Source organism: Trematosphaeria pertusa (assembly GCF_010094035.1).
Source record: "Trematosphaeria pertusa strain CBS 122368 unplaced genomic scaffold BU26scaffold_9, whole genome shotgun sequence".
NCBI classification, from domain to species: Eukaryota; Fungi; Ascomycota; class Dothideomycetes; order Pleosporales; family Trematosphaeriaceae; genus Trematosphaeria; species Trematosphaeria pertusa.
The window spans coordinates 2024514-2042280 of record NW_022987220.1 but is presented as its reverse complement, the minus strand read 5'-3'; the positions used below and the strand labels follow the sequence as shown (position 1 = coordinate 2042280).

Genomic DNA, 17767 nt, shown 5'->3' with positions numbered 1-17767 from the left:
GCCCGCGCAACGTCGTGCGTTGAATCAAGCTGTGGTATTTAGGGGGACGGCATTGTGAAATGAGAAGTCAGAAAGGAGATGTGGGAAGAGAGAGAAGCGAGGCTTACTGATCCCGAATACGTTATCAGAATGGCCGCGGGTGGCACTTTCCCCACTGCTCGTCCGCCCACCACTCGTAGACCCCGACACAACCCTGGACATTCTCCTTCCTTCGGCATTGCTGCGCGATACTACAGCACCTTCGGACTCACTCCTAGCGGAATTCGGCCCGATGGTTAAGCTTGCTGGAATACGCCGTTCAGAAAGAGGATCGTAGCTTCAAGCGCTGTCCATCAACCAGAGGATCTGAAAAGATAGGGCACGTCAACAAACATTAAAGTCCCAGCATTGGAATTTAGAACCACGCAGGATGCCAACGCGAATGAATGTCGACTTGGATATATAGTACAAAGGCGGCACAACGTACGAGGGAAAAGGGAGTAGAGATGCAAGGGAAGTTTCGCTGTCCTCGCCACACCCCAGCGTAATCCCATTGGCCGCCACCGCTGGCCACCCTTGGATGTGTCCGTAGAAAAAGATGTAGGGAAAACTGCAACCGGACCGATCGGTAGTCCCGAGGCAGTACGAAACTATCAGAGTCCCTCACACTTCCCGATGCCAAATCCTATCGAGAAAGCCTCGCTTCTGCTGTTGCTGCTCCTGCTCCTGCTGCTGCTGTCCACCCTCCTCCGAGCCCGGAAGACCCCACTCGTCCTCGATCCTCGCAAGCCGTGCTCCCATGCTCTGACCCACGATCCTGACCGCTTCGGCAACACGTTCCAAGCACTGGTCAGTGGTATTCAGCCTCTCGATGCAATGTACCACGGCTGACGTCAGAAGCTCCAAGCGCTGGGTGCTGCTCGCGCGGATGCCATTGTTGTCGTTGGAAAGGAAGGTGGCGAGTTGGGTGTGGAGCTCCTGCGATGTGTGGACGTGGTTGAGCTGGAGGGTGGAGAGGGCGGGCGGAAGGATGTCCGCGAGGGAGTTGGGATGGGTCAGCGTGTGCAGGAGTTTGGCGAAGGATTCGTCTGTGCTGTCGTCGGCGGAGAGGCGGAGGGATTCGAGGCGCTCAGGGACATCTACTGGTTGTGCATACGGGTTGCTGATCGGAAGCGGAGGATGAGCGCCGGAAGGACCGCGCTGGTGTCCCGGTGATGTATAGGAGGGGCTGGGTCCGTAAGTGGTTCCCGGAGGTTGGTCTGAGATGTATGGGCCTCCAGTTGGTGCAGGATCGTATGTGGTTCCCGGTGGCTGATGCGAGGTGTAGGGGTTACCGCCGCCGTAGGATGGGATCCCGTGATGAGGTTGGTCGTGGGGTGGGAAGGTACCGGGCATGGATTGACGGGCGGCTGGTTGGTTTGCGATGCGGATGCCGGAGGGTTTCTTGCCCCTGCCGCCAGTCTGGCGACTTGGACTGGTCTGCCCGAGCAACGGGTAGTTGACGCGGCTGATGTGTAGGCGGTTAGTTGAGAATGTCAATGTGGACGTGGATCTACTTGCTCTTGCCGGTTCATCCTGACGTGAGTGTGCTCATGCGATTCGAGGCGTGGGAGGACGGAAGAAAATCGTAATGGCAGTCAATCCTGCGGGAAATGTGCACATGGCAGAGAGGGAAACGCCGTCTGCAAGAAAGCGAAGCATGGGTCCACGGTTGGCGCGTGTGAGGCGTCCATCAATGTCGGCGTTCCAGCCATTCGGTACGGGGAATTAGCCTTGAAGCCGTGTCGTGGTAATGTGAGTTCCAGCTGTATCGGTGGCATCGCTGTCTAGCATCCGTTGATGTTGCTCGATGCTTTGGTGGGAGGCTTCGGATCGCCGATCGTCCTAAAGCGGCACAGCGTCCCGAAGCGACGTCACGTCTCTCTCCAGGTATGGACATGTTTCAACCACATCCTTCTTCCGCGCACTTTCTACTTTCTTCGCCTTGCCCCTGATCCAGACGGCTTTTTCGACGTTGCTTTTCGCCTCACACGAACAACCGGCCAGGCGAGGCGAGACAGCGCAATCTTGGAAAGGCGCAGAATTGGTGCTACCATGACCGCACCCGGAATTGAGCGCATGCAGTCGCCCGGGCGCCCAGCTCGACCTTCATAAGGGCGGTGAATCAGGAGTGGCACCAGTCCGCGTTGCCGGTACCTGGCTGCCCCTTCGTTCAGAGCGACGGCCTCTTTGAGTGCCTGCGATGCTAGGCTGAGGCCCGGCTCACCACAAAAGAACGGCTACCGTCTGGTCTCTCGCCGATTTTTGGCTTCTGTCAGTCTACGCTCTGTCTTTTTTAATTCTGCATCACCGCACCACCGATAATGGCGCCTCGCCGAGCCACCCACTGTACCGGCATTACAAAGGACAAACGGCAATGCCAGAGGAGCGGAGGGCACATCAAACACCCCCGTCCCGGTCCAAAGGGCAATCCTAACATCTTGGAGCGATGTGATATGCACTGTGACCCGGAGAGGCATGCGGAAACCGCCTGCAAACCGACTTTCCTCGAGACTGCTGAGCAGGGAGATGATAGCGACGAAAGTGATGACAAAGAGGAAGAGGAGGATTCTGGCGAGAGATCTGGTATGCGCGTGACCGTCGAGTCACCGTCTGTGGGCGTTGGACGCTCAGCCTCGCGTTTGGCGTCTGCATCTGCGTCTACGGCTCCGACACTCCCCACAGCCTCGCGGGAACGCAGCGTTCCCGTTACAGTAAGCTATTGAGCCCATTTGTATATCCGAAGTATCTCACATTGGGCCTGCAGGCTTCTCCAGCGCCCCCAAGGGCCAGCATCCGCCACGGAAGCAGGACCCTGAGCGGCCCTGTTCTCGCTCCTGCGTCACGCCGAAGCGCCCCAAGTCATTCTGCTCCTGTGGAAGACTTCGAAGATACTCTGTTGGCCTTCGATCCGGCCCCAGGAAGCGCTGTTTGGGGCCAGCATGTGACCAATAGCCGTACGCGACAAATCGGTGAAGCCCGCCAGTCAGCTCGTCTCCTCACAACTGCAGCACAAGACAATTCCCGTCACGACTACGATACGGGCATCTTGACATCTGCGGCTCTATCCTCGCACCAGCGTCACAACCTCGCAGACGCGTCTTTGTTCAGTCTTGCGGAGGCTCACTCGGCACATGACGCTCGGCTCAACGATCATGAAAACCGAATCTACACTCTGGAGCAACAATTCAAGGAATTCGAACTTCGCTAGAGGCGGAGGCGAGAACGCACGAGGCACACATGCAGATTGAAGTGGCATATGAGTCTCGATTGCGCAGTTACTTGATCGGCTGAGCATTTGATAGTCATGTATCATGGAGCTCCCAAGGTAGTTGCCGTATCAGGTGGGGCTTGCTCTTGTGTCACACGAGATGTTTGCGAGCAAATGAACAAATTTCGCCGCCCGGCCATTTTTTTGTGCTACTTCCTCCTCTTCTCACTCTGTACACTCACATCGCCATGGTCAATTACAACTATTCGGGAGCACAGCAAGCTGGCGAGGAGAATGATGACTTCGGTCTCTACTCTCCGCCGCCCCCGAGCACCGGCAGACTTACGAGGCGGGCAGACACCTCCGGCTCACCTCCAGGCAACCTCATCCGGCAGCCAGCTCCACGCCCACGGGTATGGCAGCATCAGCACGCCTCAAGCTCAAGACACCTCCCACCTCCCGCACACGTTTACGCTGCCAGTCCAGACCTGTGCCCCGTCCGCGGCTATGTCCTCGGCGTTCCCATGGCCCCATGTGACATCGCAGCCATCGAAGAGGGCGGTCACTACACCTGGCACATGTTCCGCGCCTTCTGCAACAAGCTGCAGAACCACGTTCTGCGTCCCGCCGAAATGCGCCGCGAAAACCCCCCCGCCGACCGAAGCACACAGGGCCCGCCGAGCGTGCAGATGCTGCTTCCCCTCGGCTCCGGCACGCTTTCAGACGTGGGCGGCGTCGGGAAAGGCGCAGAATGCTTCAGCGTAAGCTTCAGCAAAGCATCGCCCAAGTACGACTTCGTCCTGATGCCCGTCGCGCGCGAGACTCCCGACTGCAGTGTCACAGGCGGATACTTCTGGTCGCTGCTCGTGCTCTGCCCGCGAAGCCGCACGGCGTGGCATTTCGACCCGACGACGCACGAGCCGGCCGGGCAGGCCCAGCAGGAGTTCGCTATGGGCTTGCTGCAGGAGATATACGAGCTGGAGGAGGAGCAGCAGCAGTGGGAGTGGCACGAGGTGGACGAGGTGCCGCGGGCGAGCTGGAGCGCGACTATGGCGCAGGAGTCGGGCGTTGCGGTGTGGTGGATGATGCGGACGGTTATGCTGCGCTTGATGGATTGGGAGATTCTGGGCTGGGACAACAAAGGAAGGGCCGTCATACTATATGATGGGAAGCGGATGCGCATGGAGGAGTATTGGAATTTTAGAGTGGAGTCGGCGGAGTTGAGGAATTGGTTTCGGAGAGTGAGGGAGCTGCAGAAGGGGTGGTTTCTGGAGGAGGTGGACTGGACTATAGTCTTGAGCCCTCTGTGAGTGGCGTGCTTGGCGGGTGGTGATATGACCTCCGGAAGATGGAATAGTGCAGGCTGGGAGGTAATTGCCGTATGGAACATTGAGGCAAGTTCTGCATCGAGATTTGGGCGCGCATACATGGCGGCGGGGGTAGCTATGTAGATTGACAGATTCGAACTGAAAACGCTCGCATTGAGTATGTCGCCTCTCATGGGAAGTCTCATTCTTAGTCACATTGAGCTGAGGACCTGGAACTGTGCGTGACTGTGCACCATGCTCCCTACTACGAGAGCGAGAAAGCGAGAGAGATAATCCCCAATTGAGCACGCATCTCAGAGTCCACATCTTCAAGCAGTTGCTCGACTACTCCGCCCAAGCCCGGCTTTCCTCTGTGTAGTAGCTTTATTTGCAGTAGTGTCTTCCCCTGTAACCGCCAGCACAGGGCAGACGACAACGGCGAATATCGCAACGAGCAAAAATTATACCAGCGACTTTTCTGCCGATCCGAACCCTTCTCAAACCCTCAATATCCAGCAAAACCCAGCCATCAAATAACGCGGGTCAACCTCAACGGCATCGCCTCTATTACGCTTTCCATCCATCAACACTATCCTCAAGATCATCCCGTCAGCCCGAGCACCATTGATCAGCGCGAATGAAGTCTATTTCCAGAGCTCGACGAGGTGCCGAGCAATTAGCCTGCTGTTGAGGGTTCCAAGGTTCCCGAAATAGCCTCACGGTGTACGTGGACAGTGAAAAACGGGACGCTGCAGGAAAGAGGTTTCAAACCCGTCGGGAGCTTCACCGTCTCACACTCGCAAACCGCAGTCGGCCTTTGCACTTCCTAGCCGAAAAGAGGGTGTCCTTGCATCACCATCCAGTAACAGACGGGATTCGACGGCTGTCCCGCCTCACCGCCGACCCACATCGTGACGACGAGAGAAGTGTCTGCGAGACGGGTATTTCCCTACCCGCGTGAGATACGCAAGGACCGCTGTCTAGACGGGAAGGCTCTGCAGTAGGTGTGCGATTTCATATGCTAGAATTTAATTACATGGTGATAAGTTGAGCTGCGTGTTCTCCCCGTTTGTCCACCCAGCGAGCGGAGACCGAATGCCCGTGGGAATCGAAACGCGGGCAGGTGTTTACTTACTGTGCGCAGGAACTCCCAAAGATTACGATACGTTCCACTCGATGCGAGCAGGAGAATCCCCCAGCAGCTTCAAAACCTTCACTGCCCGAAGATCGCTCCCGGTTCGGCTCATCATTCACACCCAGCACGCACACACAGCCGAGACATCACTTCGCCAGGTCTTCAACACCCTCCTCTCGATACACGCACTGTGTTACCTTATCTGCAGCTTCCAGGGCCTTGGATATGCCCCCCACCCGCGAAGACATCACCATGCGCACATCAGCGGAGAATGCCTCGCTTGAAGGCTGTGAGGAGATTTCGCGGCGCCCATCAACACCGCCGGCACCAGAACATCCACTTCCAGCTCCTGCCACCCCCAACGACAACAACGAGAAGCAGGAGCTCTCCAGCGCCCTCGAGCCTCAAGATCCATCTTCCAAGCCCACATCAGAAGCGCACGCCAAACCTTCCACCACCCCTTCACCCATCACCGCTCTCGAAACGTTCCTCACGCCCACCAATGCTACCGCCCCCACTGCCGCCACCTCCTCAGCCCAGCAACCACCACCACCCCCACCCTACCGCCTCGTCATGGCCCTCGAAAGCGTCACTCCCTACCAAGGCCCGAGCCACAGCTACACCGACCTTCCGAGCGACTTCTTCCCCTTCCAAGAAACGCTCGACTCGATCCTCGCGCAGCAGCAAGCCGCCAACGAGCGCGCCGAGAGCTTCGTAGCGCGGCTCCGCGATGCAGAGGAGGAGCTGCGTGTGGCGCGGGGTATGGTGGAGCGGCTGGGCGAGGTGCTGGAAGCGGTGAGGGAGTATTTTGGGAAGTGGGTTGATGACTGTGGGGATACCAGAGATGCGGGAAAGGGGGAGAAAGAGGGGGAGAAAGAAAGCGCAGAGCAAAAGGAAGGAGGAAACGTTCTTGATGTTGTACGGGATGGGATTGACTTGCTAGATAAGGGGGTTGCGGAAGCGTATGGGAAGGAGAAGAGGGAGAAGAAGGGAAATACGTCGCTGGCGGTGGCTGTTATAGCGAAGTATGTCGAGCAAGTGCGCGTGTTGAGGAGGGAGAACACTGAGTTGAGGGAGAAGATTAAGATGCTGGGGAGGAAGAAGGGGAAGGGGATGGCGTAGGTTTGTAGCTCCCAACCAGTTCGAGCGATTCGTTCTCAGCGTGGATCTTACGGTGATTGGATATTGGGTGGAGTTTGGGATGATGTGGTAGAGGAATTAGTAGTTAGAATTTAGACAGTTGATGGTTGCGTCTGGCGATTGTAGAAATACCGCTGCGACCTCGCGATCGTTTAGGGTGAATCTGATCTCGTAGGAGCCGCGCACACGGAATAAATACCGCAAACTCTTCCACATTCGTATCACTGCGTAGACACGTAAAAAAACATAATTCAATCATCAGAAGCCGCAGACGGAAATCCTATGCATACCTCCATGGCTGCTATAAAGCCACGTAAATCTTTCCCAATCTAGTACAACGCGCCCGTTTCCAATCTTAGAACCCCACATATACACCGCACATTTCCAACCCGCACGAAACGCAACAGTCTCTACAAATCTCGCATTTCAACAATCTTCCCCATCACCAACCTATCATCTCACGAGAAAGAAAGCGTCAACGGGCACCCTGGAGACCTCCACAGGTCGGTACAGTGACACGTACAGTTAGACGTACGACCTTGTACCTATACGGGTCCTTAAATCTAGAGAATATTTTACAGCAAGAGCCTGCTACTACTAGCCGTCCGTTATCCTCGTTACATAAGCAGTAGTTAGTGTTACCACTACAAAGCAAAGAAACAACCGCAAGCTCTACAGACGATATCTCGGCTGGAAATACACACATCGTTCCGAAGAAGCTGCATATACCGCAGAAACGACAATACGCGGACTGTTCTTCTTTTTGATTCCTAGTTTCCGGTTTTCGATTTCCAGTTCCCAGTCAAAGCGACCCAGTACCTCGGCCTCGTTCGACACAAAGCGAAGAAACGCACGAAAAAGCCAGGCAAGAAGCGTACTATCTCGAGCTCAGATCAGATCACGACCAGCCAGCCAACCGTCTCCCAGCTGGCTTCTCCTCCTCTTCTTCCCCAACCCCCCGACCGACCGAACCGATCAGATCACCTCAACACCCGCGTTTCCGCCTCCATTTTCTCCATCCAAACACCACACTACACACCCCACTACACACCACGCAGGCAAGCCATCTCCCCGCTCTCCACGCAACTGGCTTCCTCTTCTTCATCATATTGCGCTCCGAACGAACAAACGGCATCCACCTACTCCCTCCGCTTACTAAAACAACCGCACGCACGCACGCAACACAACGCCCTTTCTTCCCTTTGCAGCCCGGCTGCGAACTGTGAACTGAACCGCACGGCACGGCACGACGCGGGACGAAACGAGCAGCGTTTTCATTCCGAGCCGTAGTCTACAGACACGGGCGACTCCACACGCCTCGTTTCGTGCCTGCCATCTATCTGATCTGATCTGATCTGATCTGAGCTGAGCTGAGGTATTGAATACATTCACCCGCCTCCTCACTCACCACTTTCACGGCTTCGGAAGCGGAAAGGGGACGCCAGCAGCAGCAGCCTAGGCAGACAGACAGCCAACGTTCAGAAAGGAACCGCACAAACGAAGCCCCCGCTGTCTCCACCCTACTACCCTCCAACCGCACAATGCCGCACCCCCCTCCCACGCTCCTCCTCTCCGCCGCCCTCCTCACACTAACCTCCCTCGCGCTGCTCACGCTGACAACGCACTTCGCGCTCGCCACGGTGCCGGCGCGCGGCGTGCTCGCCGTGTGTCTGGCACTGGCTGCGGCGTCGCTGGTGGTGGGGGTGCGGATGTGGGTTTATGGGGGCCGCGTGGGGGAGGCGAGAGGTAGGGGAGGGAGGGATGCGGAGTGGTGGGGGAGGTGGAGGAGGGAGGGGTTGGGGAGGCCGGGGGCGAGATGAAGGGGAAAGGGGAAGGGGAAGGGGAGGAAGGGATTTGTGGGGGGATTCTTTTGGTTTGATTGGAGGGGAGGGAGGTTGTTCAACGGTTGCGGGAGGGGAGGCTCTCACGGTGTGGAATTCTCCGGATAGAACGACGTGCGCAACAGCTACCCTGGAGGCCTTCGCGAGTGCGTACAATAGGACAGCTAATCTTACTTACTCGTACGGCGAGCCCTTAGATACGGAGAATTCCCTATCGCAAGAGGGAGGGATGGAGATGCACGCAGGGATCTGTGTCGGAAGGTTGGGAAGAGAAAAGGCATGTTGTGCTGGATTTCTTTTTGGTTTAGAAAAGACAAGAAAGCAAACAAGGTATAGGGAGCTAGGTAGTACCAGCCATCCATCTATCCCCTCGTCAGCTCGTCGCTCATCTTGATCGTGCTGAGCCCTCGCTTCGCATGCTGTGCCTCGTTGACGATCATGCCCAGCCAGACTACGCGCGGCTTCGTCGCCCACAAGACATCCAAAGCCGGGGCGAGCGCGCGGACGAGAAGTTCCTGGGCGACATGGTCAGCTCAGACTCTAGCACAGCATGGCAGCCACAAGAAACGGCATACGTACATGGTTCCGGCGGATCTTGATGCGCTGCTTATCCCACGCATCGTCCCGCGCGGCAAGCGGCTTTTTGGCTACACGGTGGATCGCCTGGATGATGTGCTTGAGGCTGGACAGGCCGCTGTTGATGTCTCTGGCTTCCTTCTGGATGCGCTTCTCGCGCTCCGTGTTCGGGCTGGCCTTGCGCGGCTTCTCGTTGCCGGCGAGGTCTGCGATCCAGAAGCTGGGGCGGAGGTGCTTCGAGGAGGAGGGGGAGGAGTCGGTCGAGGCGGAGGCGGAGGCGGAGGCGGAGGACGGGACGCCGGTGATGTGGACGATCAGGTGCGAGCGCGACGACGTGTGGTTGAACTCGAGCACGCCCGCGGCGGATGCTTGTGCGGGGCCTGGCGCCGTGTCAGCCTGGATGCGGCCAAAGTCGACGCGCACCAGCCAGTCGCGCAGCTGCTGCTCGTTCTCAATGGGCGTGTACGCGGGATGGGCGATTCCGAGGTCGGTGTTGCGGTAGCGGAAGCGCACCGTCTGGCTGGCGGTGGCGCGGTCGGTGGTCTCCAGCTCGAGCTCCTCGCCCTGGCCCCGGCCTGCTGCGTCGCCCGCAACGTCGAAGAACCCGGATGCGTAGATTTGCACGGCAAGGACGGCGACGGCGAAGCCCAGGGCGCGGAGCCGCAGGACGGTGCGCGGGACGAGGCCAATGCGTCTGCCGCCCTCGGAGCGGTCGTCGAAGTCGATCGTGGCGTAGGCGCTCTGCCGGGGGCTTCCTGGACTGCAGCGGGCGCTGGGCTGGCCGATCAGCGTCTCCGTCTTGCCGGCGCCGGTCTGGCCATGCGCGCAGAGTAGCGCAGAACGCCCATCAGTAGAGTTGGCGGCCACGAAGCTGTCCCACTCGGCGCCGACGTCGTCGTTGGTTGCTCCGCTGACATCGATCTCGTTCCCCTCGCCTTCTTCTAGCGCACGCCCAAAGACGCGGTGCACCCGGTATTCCTCCCCAGCGCCCACAGTCACACGCGTCCGCGTTGCGCTCCACCCCAGCGGCGCCTGCGTCTCCAGCGGCGGCGGCCGGAATCGCAGCCAGATGTGCACGGCGCCTCTCTTGTCGACGTCTGCCCTCGCCTCCTGCTGCCAAATGCGCACCCGTAGCGCTGCGACGGTGCTCTCCAGGCGCTCAATGCGATCGGCGTACTCGGCTTCGACCTCGCTGCGCGCTCGCGCATACACATCCTCCACCAGCATGTACAGCTGCGCCATGGTGAACGCCCTGGGCTCCATCTCATGCCCTCCGCGCCCGCTGCCCGGCCGCTCGCAAAGCGACATGCATGCGCCGGAACTGCACCTCGTCGGATGGCGTCAGGAGCAGCGGCTGCGACAGCGCGTCCGACTCGCCCTCGCGCGCTATCACCGAGATGCTGTGCTTGAACCAGCCCTGCTGCACCGCCGCCCGGGGGCTCGCTACCTTGACCACGGCCGTCGACGAGAGCGGGATGCGCTGCCCTGAGCCGCCAAAGGTGAGGCTGTCCTTATCTGCCCGCACTGTTTGTAGCGTCCCTGCCTTCGTTCCCCAGCTGACGTATACCTCGATTCCGCCGTGCAGTTGTCCCAGAACTTCGTCCGTGTACGAGAGGGAGCGCTGCGTCGATCGATCGGGGAGGGCGGTGGGCGGCGGATACACTGCGTCGTGCGTCTTGGGCGGCGGATGTGGACAACGAGGAGGCGCAAGTACCGGCTCGCCGCACCGCCAGTGCTTGTGGGCGAGGTCGAGAAGATCGGCTGGCGTGCCTTGCGGGCTGGGAGAAGGGGCCCTCTCGCTCGCGGGCAGCGTAAGAGGAGGCTGCCGATGGGGAGAGAGCTCGCGTCGCTGGTCGAAAGGATGCGCGGCGAGGGCAGCGTCGTCGCTGAGGTGTGCAAGAGACTGGTGGAGTATGCCGTTTAATAACAGGACGACATCGCTGTCCTGCTCGCCCGACGCCATGGCTGCCTTTGGACAGAGGCTGAGACATGTCTGTGTTTGTTGTGCTCGGACGTGGATACCCCGCCGGTGTAACATGAAGGCGCGGTGGGAAGGCGCGGTGGGAAGGCGCTCGCAGCCATCACCATCTTCGGGCTTCATCGTGCCTACTTTCATCTCCGAGACCCGTCATACGCTTGCATTCTTCCACCCTCCATGGAGCCCCTCGTAACCCCTGCCGCCAACAGAGCCCGTCGAGCTCCACCCCCCGGGCCGCCGCCAGCGAAGCGTGACTGGTTCACTCGCCACGAGCAATCTCAGCAAGAAGCTCGACAACGGCAACAAGGTCGAGATGGAGAAGCTCGGCAGCCACAACAATGCAATGCCCTCGTCTTCCCGCACGGGAAGCACAGAGGCAAGACGGTGGACATGATAGCACAAGACGATATCCGCTATCTGGCGTGGCTCTGGACGCATCCACAAGGACAGCGCCAGTGTGGCAAGATACCCGGTTTCAGGGAGGAATTGGATAGCTTGTGGAAGAGAAGGGGGCAGGATCCGGAGCCACTCGTGGCGGGACGGCCAATATCGTGGCAACCAATACCTTCTCTCCCCGAAGCCAGTCAACCGCCCCCTCAATCGCCAGCCCCCCGGGACAGCCAAGTCCATGAATGGCAACAGCACATACAGCAGGCGATGTATAAGATTCACGAAGAAGGCGAGGACACATACGACCTCGTCCGCGGCGTGCACGACGGCATCGTCCATCTCGACCGGGGCCTATACCAGCTGCATCGAGACAACGAGGACGCCAATGAGTTCACTCAGCGACGATTGGCGCGGCTGGAACTGCATCTGGAGGCCCTGCGGCGGGGGCAGGCCGATGGTGATCGCCTGACCAGCTCCGCAGCTCGGACGGTAGTCCAGCAGGTAAAGCTTTCCGAGAGTCGTCTGGACTATAAGATGCAGGGCATGCAACGGCACACGCAGGACGGAATGGATCGCCTCGGGCGGAATACGCTGGCCGACCGGAGGGCCGTGAACGAGCACACGACGGCGGAGCTCGGTCGCTTGCAGCAGAATGTCAAGCAGGCAATTCAGAATGGTAATGAGGTCCTAGCCCAAACTATCGGCTCCGGCCATCGAGAGCTGCTGGACTTGATGAACGAGGTCCGGGACGAGGTCCTGGAACACCAGAGCGGAGTGAGCAACATGGCCAACCGCTTCGACTCTTTCATTGCGGGTTCCAACAAAGACCTGCTCGAGCAGCAACGGACCATCATCGTTCAGACGCTCAAAACCCACATAGACAATACTTGGGGGAAGTTCCAGAAGCAGCTGGTCGCGTTGAGAAGTTCCCCGCTTCCCGAGCGCCTGTCTGGCTCGACGTTGTCGGTCGCCATCCGCGAAGTGACATCCATGGCGCCTGAAGTATCCCAGCAGCAAGCCAGGGTGTCGCAGGGCGAGGCCGAGAACCACTCCCTGCAGCAGCAAGTCTGCGACCTCGAAACCACCGTCGAGGCGCTTAGATCCGACCTGGACAAGGCACGCCAACAGGCGCCAACCCAGACCCAATTCCTGCAGGAGCATCTCCAAGTCGCCAAGGACGAAGTCAGCGCCATCAAGGAGCAAGAGCAGCGCTTTGTCGCTGACCTCGCCGAGCAGGTCGCCATCCTGGAAGGGAAGAAGGCCGAACTGATTGACAAATCGAGCCGCCTGGAGGAAGAGCTGGACAAGGCGGGCATCCTGCACAAGGCGCACCTCCAGAGCATGCAGGTGCAGCACGCAGCCAAGATGCAGGATCAGGACCGCCAGATCGCCGCGCTCTCAGCCGAGCTGTCAGTGCTCAAACTCGAATCATTCTCCGCCACTACTAATCCTAATACCGATACGGAGGCGCAACAACAAGCAGCAGCATTCTTCGCCAACCTCGCTGTCGTAGCAGAGCTCTCCAAAGAGCTCAACACGCTCAACGCCGCGCTCGAAAAAGCGCAGACACGCTTTGAGCGTACTCGCGCGGACACAAAGAAGCTCGCGGACGAGGTGGATGGGTACGATTTTCAGCTGGAGGAGAGCGAGGAGACGCTTCTTGCGGTTATTAGGAGGTTGAAGGAGGGGGGTGCGGGCGGCGGGGAGGGTGGGAAAGAATGGGTGAGCGGAAAGGTGGGCTGGGATGGTGGGGACGGTGGGGAGATTGGGGACGGTGGTGAGGGCGGAGAGGGCGGAGAGGGCGGGGAAAGTAGCGGCGTGATTGCCGACTTGGAGCGCTTGTGTGCTTCTTTGAGGGGGCTGAGGGAGGGCGATGCCTTAGACGTGGATGTGGATGTGCAGGGTAGTAACGGAGAGGGGGAGGACCGAGAGGGGGAGGAGCAAGAAGGGAAGACTGCTATTGAAGTCGGTGGTACCGATACCAATGTCAAGGACGCTGCCACTACGCAGTCAGTATAAAGACAGTAGAAAAAGACACGATAGCCAGCTGGTCCGCTAGGTAGTTAGCCAGCCAGCCAGCTAGTGTGCTACAGCCCTCCCCGTTTCTAGAAAAGCCATTTATTTATTTCTTCATTCATTCATTGTGCATTCTTTCCTAGCTTTCTTTCTTTCCTTAGGTCCTTAGCTTCCCTTATCCTCCCTTCCTTCTGTGCGTGGTCTCTCGATCGATCGATCAATCGATCGAAAGAGAGAGAGTGAGAGATAGAGCTGTGAAACTTCTTTCTTCACTCGCTTCTTCACTCGCTTCTTCATTCGCTTCTTCACTCGCTTCTTCTTCGCCTCGTTTGTTCGTTCCTGTTCATGTTCGTGTGGTGTGGTGTGGTGTGGTGTAGAAGAAAGAACGATGCGCAGGGGTATATGCTAGCCTGGGAAAAGAGGTTAGTGTAGTAGTGTAGTATATGGGTTTAGCTACTGTACTGTTCTGTACTATGCTGTGCTGTGCTGTACTGTGCTGTGCTGTGCTGTTCGCACACCTACCCGGCCAACAACCAGCGCTCGGCGGTTTCCCTCTTCCAATCCAGTCCAATCCAATCCAATCTACTTTGCTGAACTTCGCTCCGTCCTGCTTCCTCCACTCTTTCTTGTAGTATTAGCTATATTGCCGAGCAGGCGGGCAGGGCTGTTTCGTCTCCGCTCGCTCGTTTGTTCGGCGATGTATCAACGAAGGGGGGGAGGGTGCAGCTAGTTCTCGCTAGTTAGTTGGTTGGTTGGTTGGTTTGGTTCTTCCCATCTTATCCAATTTGATTTAGTTTAGTTTAATCTACTTCGTCGTCGTCGTACGTTCCTCAGGGGAAGTGTGCCCTGTACCGTGCCATGCTGTGCCGTGCCGTGTAGCCCGGACGCCCTCGTTTTAGGAGGATGGTGGAGGTAGGTAGCCGGCTGGCTGGCTGGCAGCTTTGCTGCGGGGCGGTTTGCGGAGGAAGGCTGCGGATGGGATGGGATTGGAGGGTATCGGCTGTCTGTGTGTGTGTGTGTGTGTGTGTGTGTGTGTGTGTGTGTGTGTGTGTGTGTGTGTGTGAAAGGCACTGAAGGACTCCACGCTACCCTATCAATCGCCCATCTCGAATTGCCAGATCGCCTCTGAGGTCCGGTCTTGCGTCTTGGGCTTTTCGGATGCGGCGTTACTACTACTTACTAGACTACCTTGTCCTATGGAGGATATGGAGGCTCGTTTTTCTTGTCGTTGCTGCCGTTGTTCTAGGGATTTGTGGAAAGGGTGGAAGATATTGAGGGCGATAGGGCTAGCTATCTTTAGGAATGGGTGGACGGATGGATGGATGGATGGATGGGGAAGAGGGAGGGATGTAGCTGGCTCGCTGCTCTGAGTGCTTTCCGTGCGACACGATATGTTCGCGGTGCAGTGCCTACCGGTGAAGTGACCTGAGTTGAGCTGGGTTTGTTGTGGTAGATAGAAAGAGAGACGATAGCTGCTTGGGATATTTTCTGTTGAGCTTGAATGCTCGCTCGAGGCTAGAGGGTGGGTCATCAGTGTGGTTCTTGACTCCGTGTATGTACATGCACTTCTGCAAAGTCGTCCGTCGTGCATGTGCGTTTTTGAATAAAATGTCTGCTTGCATCCAAATTCACATTTCGTTTCTAGCTTTTCGAGGGGGAAGTGACTCAGGCTTCACGCTCGATCCAGCTATAGCATCGAATGTCTCCTTAGCAGATACGCATTCTCAGTAGCAGATACGCGTTTACAATAGAGGCAAATATACGGCTGAGGATCGGCGAGGACATGTCTCCAAAGATCGAGGTTAGTAAGAGCGGCTTCCTTGACAACATAAAGCGGACAGAACACCTACTTCTATTATTGCGATCTGCTATGAGACTGCTGGTAATTATAAAACAAGACGAGCACGACACGCAGATACGGCTCTACCCTAAGCGGCCTCCAGCATGTTTGGAACGAAGGATGCGTTTTCGGCAGCAATTGTTTCAGCATAGGAAGTCTCGGATACTCCCACCGTCGGCGGAGAAGACACCGCGGTTCCGCTTCCGGTATCTTCACCGAACGTACATTGGAGACTGAAAGTCTCGCAATTCGCCCATGATAAGTTTTGAGATATGCCAGGGATTGCTGATGGCTGAGAGATAGCTTCCCTAAGTCGACCCAGTTATCCCCTTCACTCTGGAACTTTTGGGATCTTATCTCTTGTGTTTCTGTCGACTCATGCCATTCATATTCATGCCACTTGCCTGTGGTTCTGTGATACCCTGTTCTCTTCTCTTAATATTGGCGTCTTTTGAGTCCTTTTGTGCGTAGGCGTAGTCGGCATAACCTCTATAGGTTGGTGACTTAAAACGAGAGAAATCAATCTATCTATCTCTGGTGTGTTGCTCGTCTCATGCATGGTTGACGGAAGGATTAATCGAAGCTGCCCGCTTTGATGAACTTATCGCGTAGTGCGGGCTTCTGAATTACCATGCTGTAGATATCCGCAGAAGGTAGCGGATCGTGTTGCGATGTAAGTTGCAAGTTTGCTTCAGCTCCGTTACATCTTTGACGTCACCGTCGTCATCCTCTTCTGACGATGAAATCGAGACCCTATCCCACGGGACTGTCACGCCATTGCCGATCGCAGATGCTGTTCATTCTAGTTAGTTGCTGGAGAACTGCAAAACAGTTTTAGCAGCTCACCATTAGGAAGACCTTGCTGGAGATCCTTCGGAGAGCTTTCGGATATTCTAGCACCCGATATCGCACCTCCACAGCCGTCGATCGCGGTGAGAGTTGGCTTTCAACTTTCGAAAAGCGTCCGCGCAGCCCAAGACAGCGTCGGCAATAGGGCATGGCGGCGATAAGGCGAGCAAAGAAGTGAAGCGATGGACAAGATTGGAGGAAGACCGCCGTTGGCACGGGAATAGGAGATCTCCGCAACAATGAGACCAAGAACTAGAAATAAGAAGACGGTTAAAAATCTTTCGACTTTGGTGCCGGATGTTGAGATCTGCGAGGGGTTCACGAACTGTAAATAAGCTTTGTCGATAAGCGAGACCCTGCATTTGGTGGCGAACATGTGGGGGAGAACGTGGATGCAAGGCGCTGATCCTTTACCTTACCCCGCACATGCAAAAAGGTGCTTTTTGCTCTTGACAAGGCCCCTCTGCGTAGATATTTTGAAATCGTGCGAAGATATAAAACTAATTTCAGCCAATGTTATTGGGCAGTCGGTGCCATAAGTGGCTAAACAGCCCGCCCTTCTTCGCGAGTTACGTATACAAAGCCACAAGTCACATAACCCTCAGCTACACCATTTGGCAGCCATTACCGAGCTCCTTTGTGCCCTCTGATGTGGGCGAAGACGCTGGACGAACAGCTTTGCCGGCTCGAGAGTGTACTGCAGACTCGCAAAACACAACTTCTACCATTATAACCATCTGCTCTTTTCCAGCCAACCGGCATTGCAGCGCCATCTGACTTTTTTGGCGTTCCTGGTCAAGAGCGCTAGTGACTAATCATCTGAGACGCCGACTTGCAAAAATATCAGACATCAAACTCGCGCGCGCGACGACGGCGGGCCCTGCGCCTGCCACATCGGAAAGCTATTCGCATACCTGCTGAGTTCAGCGCAGTTGTATTGGTAGTGCCCGAGAGGTCGGTCCATGATGCCGTTCGCAATGCCGCCGTTCGACAAGGCTGGGAACCCAGGCCGGAAGCTGAAGACAACGACAAAGCTGCAGTAAAGCCCAGAATGGAGCTGAAATCAACTTCTGCCCAGCTCGCTCATCAGCTGCAGGCAAGAAGTGCCGGGCAACAATCGTTTCTTCAACAAATCCTTCAGAGTATCGTCGTTTCTGCGCTGCCTCTCACGCCAACTACGGGATCGGCTCACCCGTGCAGAGAACGACGGTAGCTCCGGACTCCATCAGCTCCATGCCTACCCCAAGTCTACTTGGAGCAACGATGACGATGTTCTGTGCCTCTAGCACGAATGCGCACTGTTTTACAAGCAAGCTAGCATTTGTCGCCAGACAGATTCCTAATTCAGGCAAAGTTGCCGTCAAGTCTTCGACCGTTTCCATCTTCACCAAGACTCTGCTCCCGCAAGCTACTAGAGATACCGCAAATACCTTGTATGTATTTCGCAGGCGGCATCCTTCTGCCTG

At 56.9% G+C, this 17767-nt stretch overlaps 6 protein-coding genes across 6 annotated transcripts; 3 read left to right on the top strand and 3 right to left on the bottom strand.

The window, feature by feature from the left end:
- Positions 1 to 407: 407 nt before the first annotated feature.
- On the bottom strand, positions 408 to 1795 carry BU26DRAFT_520845 (uncharacterized protein). Its single transcript, XM_033829389.1, has 2 exons — positions 1540 to 1795; positions 408 to 1486 (listed from the first exon to the last, which is right to left on the bottom strand). The coding sequence occupies exons 1-2, from the start codon at positions 1551 to 1553 to the stop codon at positions 643 to 645; spliced, it is 858 nt and encodes a 285-aa protein (XP_033682794.1). The 5' UTR covers positions 1554 to 1795; the 3' UTR covers positions 408 to 642.
- Positions 1796 to 1944: 149 nt separating this feature from the next.
- On the top strand, positions 1945 to 3519 carry BU26DRAFT_606639 (uncharacterized protein). Its single transcript, XM_033835678.1, has 2 exons — positions 1945 to 2732; positions 2786 to 3519. The coding sequence occupies exons 1-2, from the start codon at positions 2343 to 2345 to the stop codon at positions 3227 to 3229; spliced, it is 834 nt and encodes a 277-aa protein (XP_033682793.1). The 5' UTR covers positions 1945 to 2342; the 3' UTR covers positions 3230 to 3519.
- BU26DRAFT_506966 (uncharacterized protein) lies at positions 3478 to 6793 on the top strand (the record flags this gene model as incomplete). The annotated part of the gene is made up of 4 exons (XM_033826963.1): positions 3478 to 4535; positions 4689 to 4774; positions 5238 to 5477; positions 5880 to 6793. 4 exons carry the CDS (start codon positions 3478 to 3480, stop codon positions 6791 to 6793), a joined length of 2298 nt encoding a protein of 765 aa, XP_033682792.1.
- A 1883-nt stretch (positions 6794 to 8676) lies between these two features.
- BU26DRAFT_520843 (P-loop containing nucleoside triphosphate hydrolase protein) lies at positions 8677 to 10531 on the bottom strand. The gene is made up of 2 exons (XM_033829388.1): positions 9232 to 10531; positions 8677 to 9167 (listed from the first exon to the last, which is right to left on the bottom strand). The coding sequence occupies exons 1-2, from the start codon at positions 10468 to 10470 to the stop codon at positions 9015 to 9017; spliced, it is 1392 nt and encodes a 463-aa protein (XP_033682791.1). The 5' UTR covers positions 10471 to 10531; the 3' UTR covers positions 8677 to 9014.
- BU26DRAFT_566733 (uncharacterized protein) lies at positions 10493 to 11191 on the bottom strand (the record flags this gene model as incomplete). Its single annotated transcript, XM_033833566.1, has 1 exon — positions 10493 to 11191. One exon carries the CDS (start codon positions 11189 to 11191, stop codon positions 10493 to 10495), a length of 699 nt encoding a protein of 232 aa, XP_033682790.1.
- Positions 11192 to 11383: 192 nt separating this feature from the next.
- Positions 11384 to 13615, top strand: BU26DRAFT_566732 (uncharacterized protein; the record flags this gene model as incomplete). Its single annotated transcript, XM_033833565.1, has 1 exon — positions 11384 to 13615. One exon carries the CDS (start codon positions 11384 to 11386, stop codon positions 13613 to 13615), a length of 2232 nt encoding a protein of 743 aa, XP_033682789.1.
- Positions 13616 to 17767: the final 4152 nt, after the last annotated feature.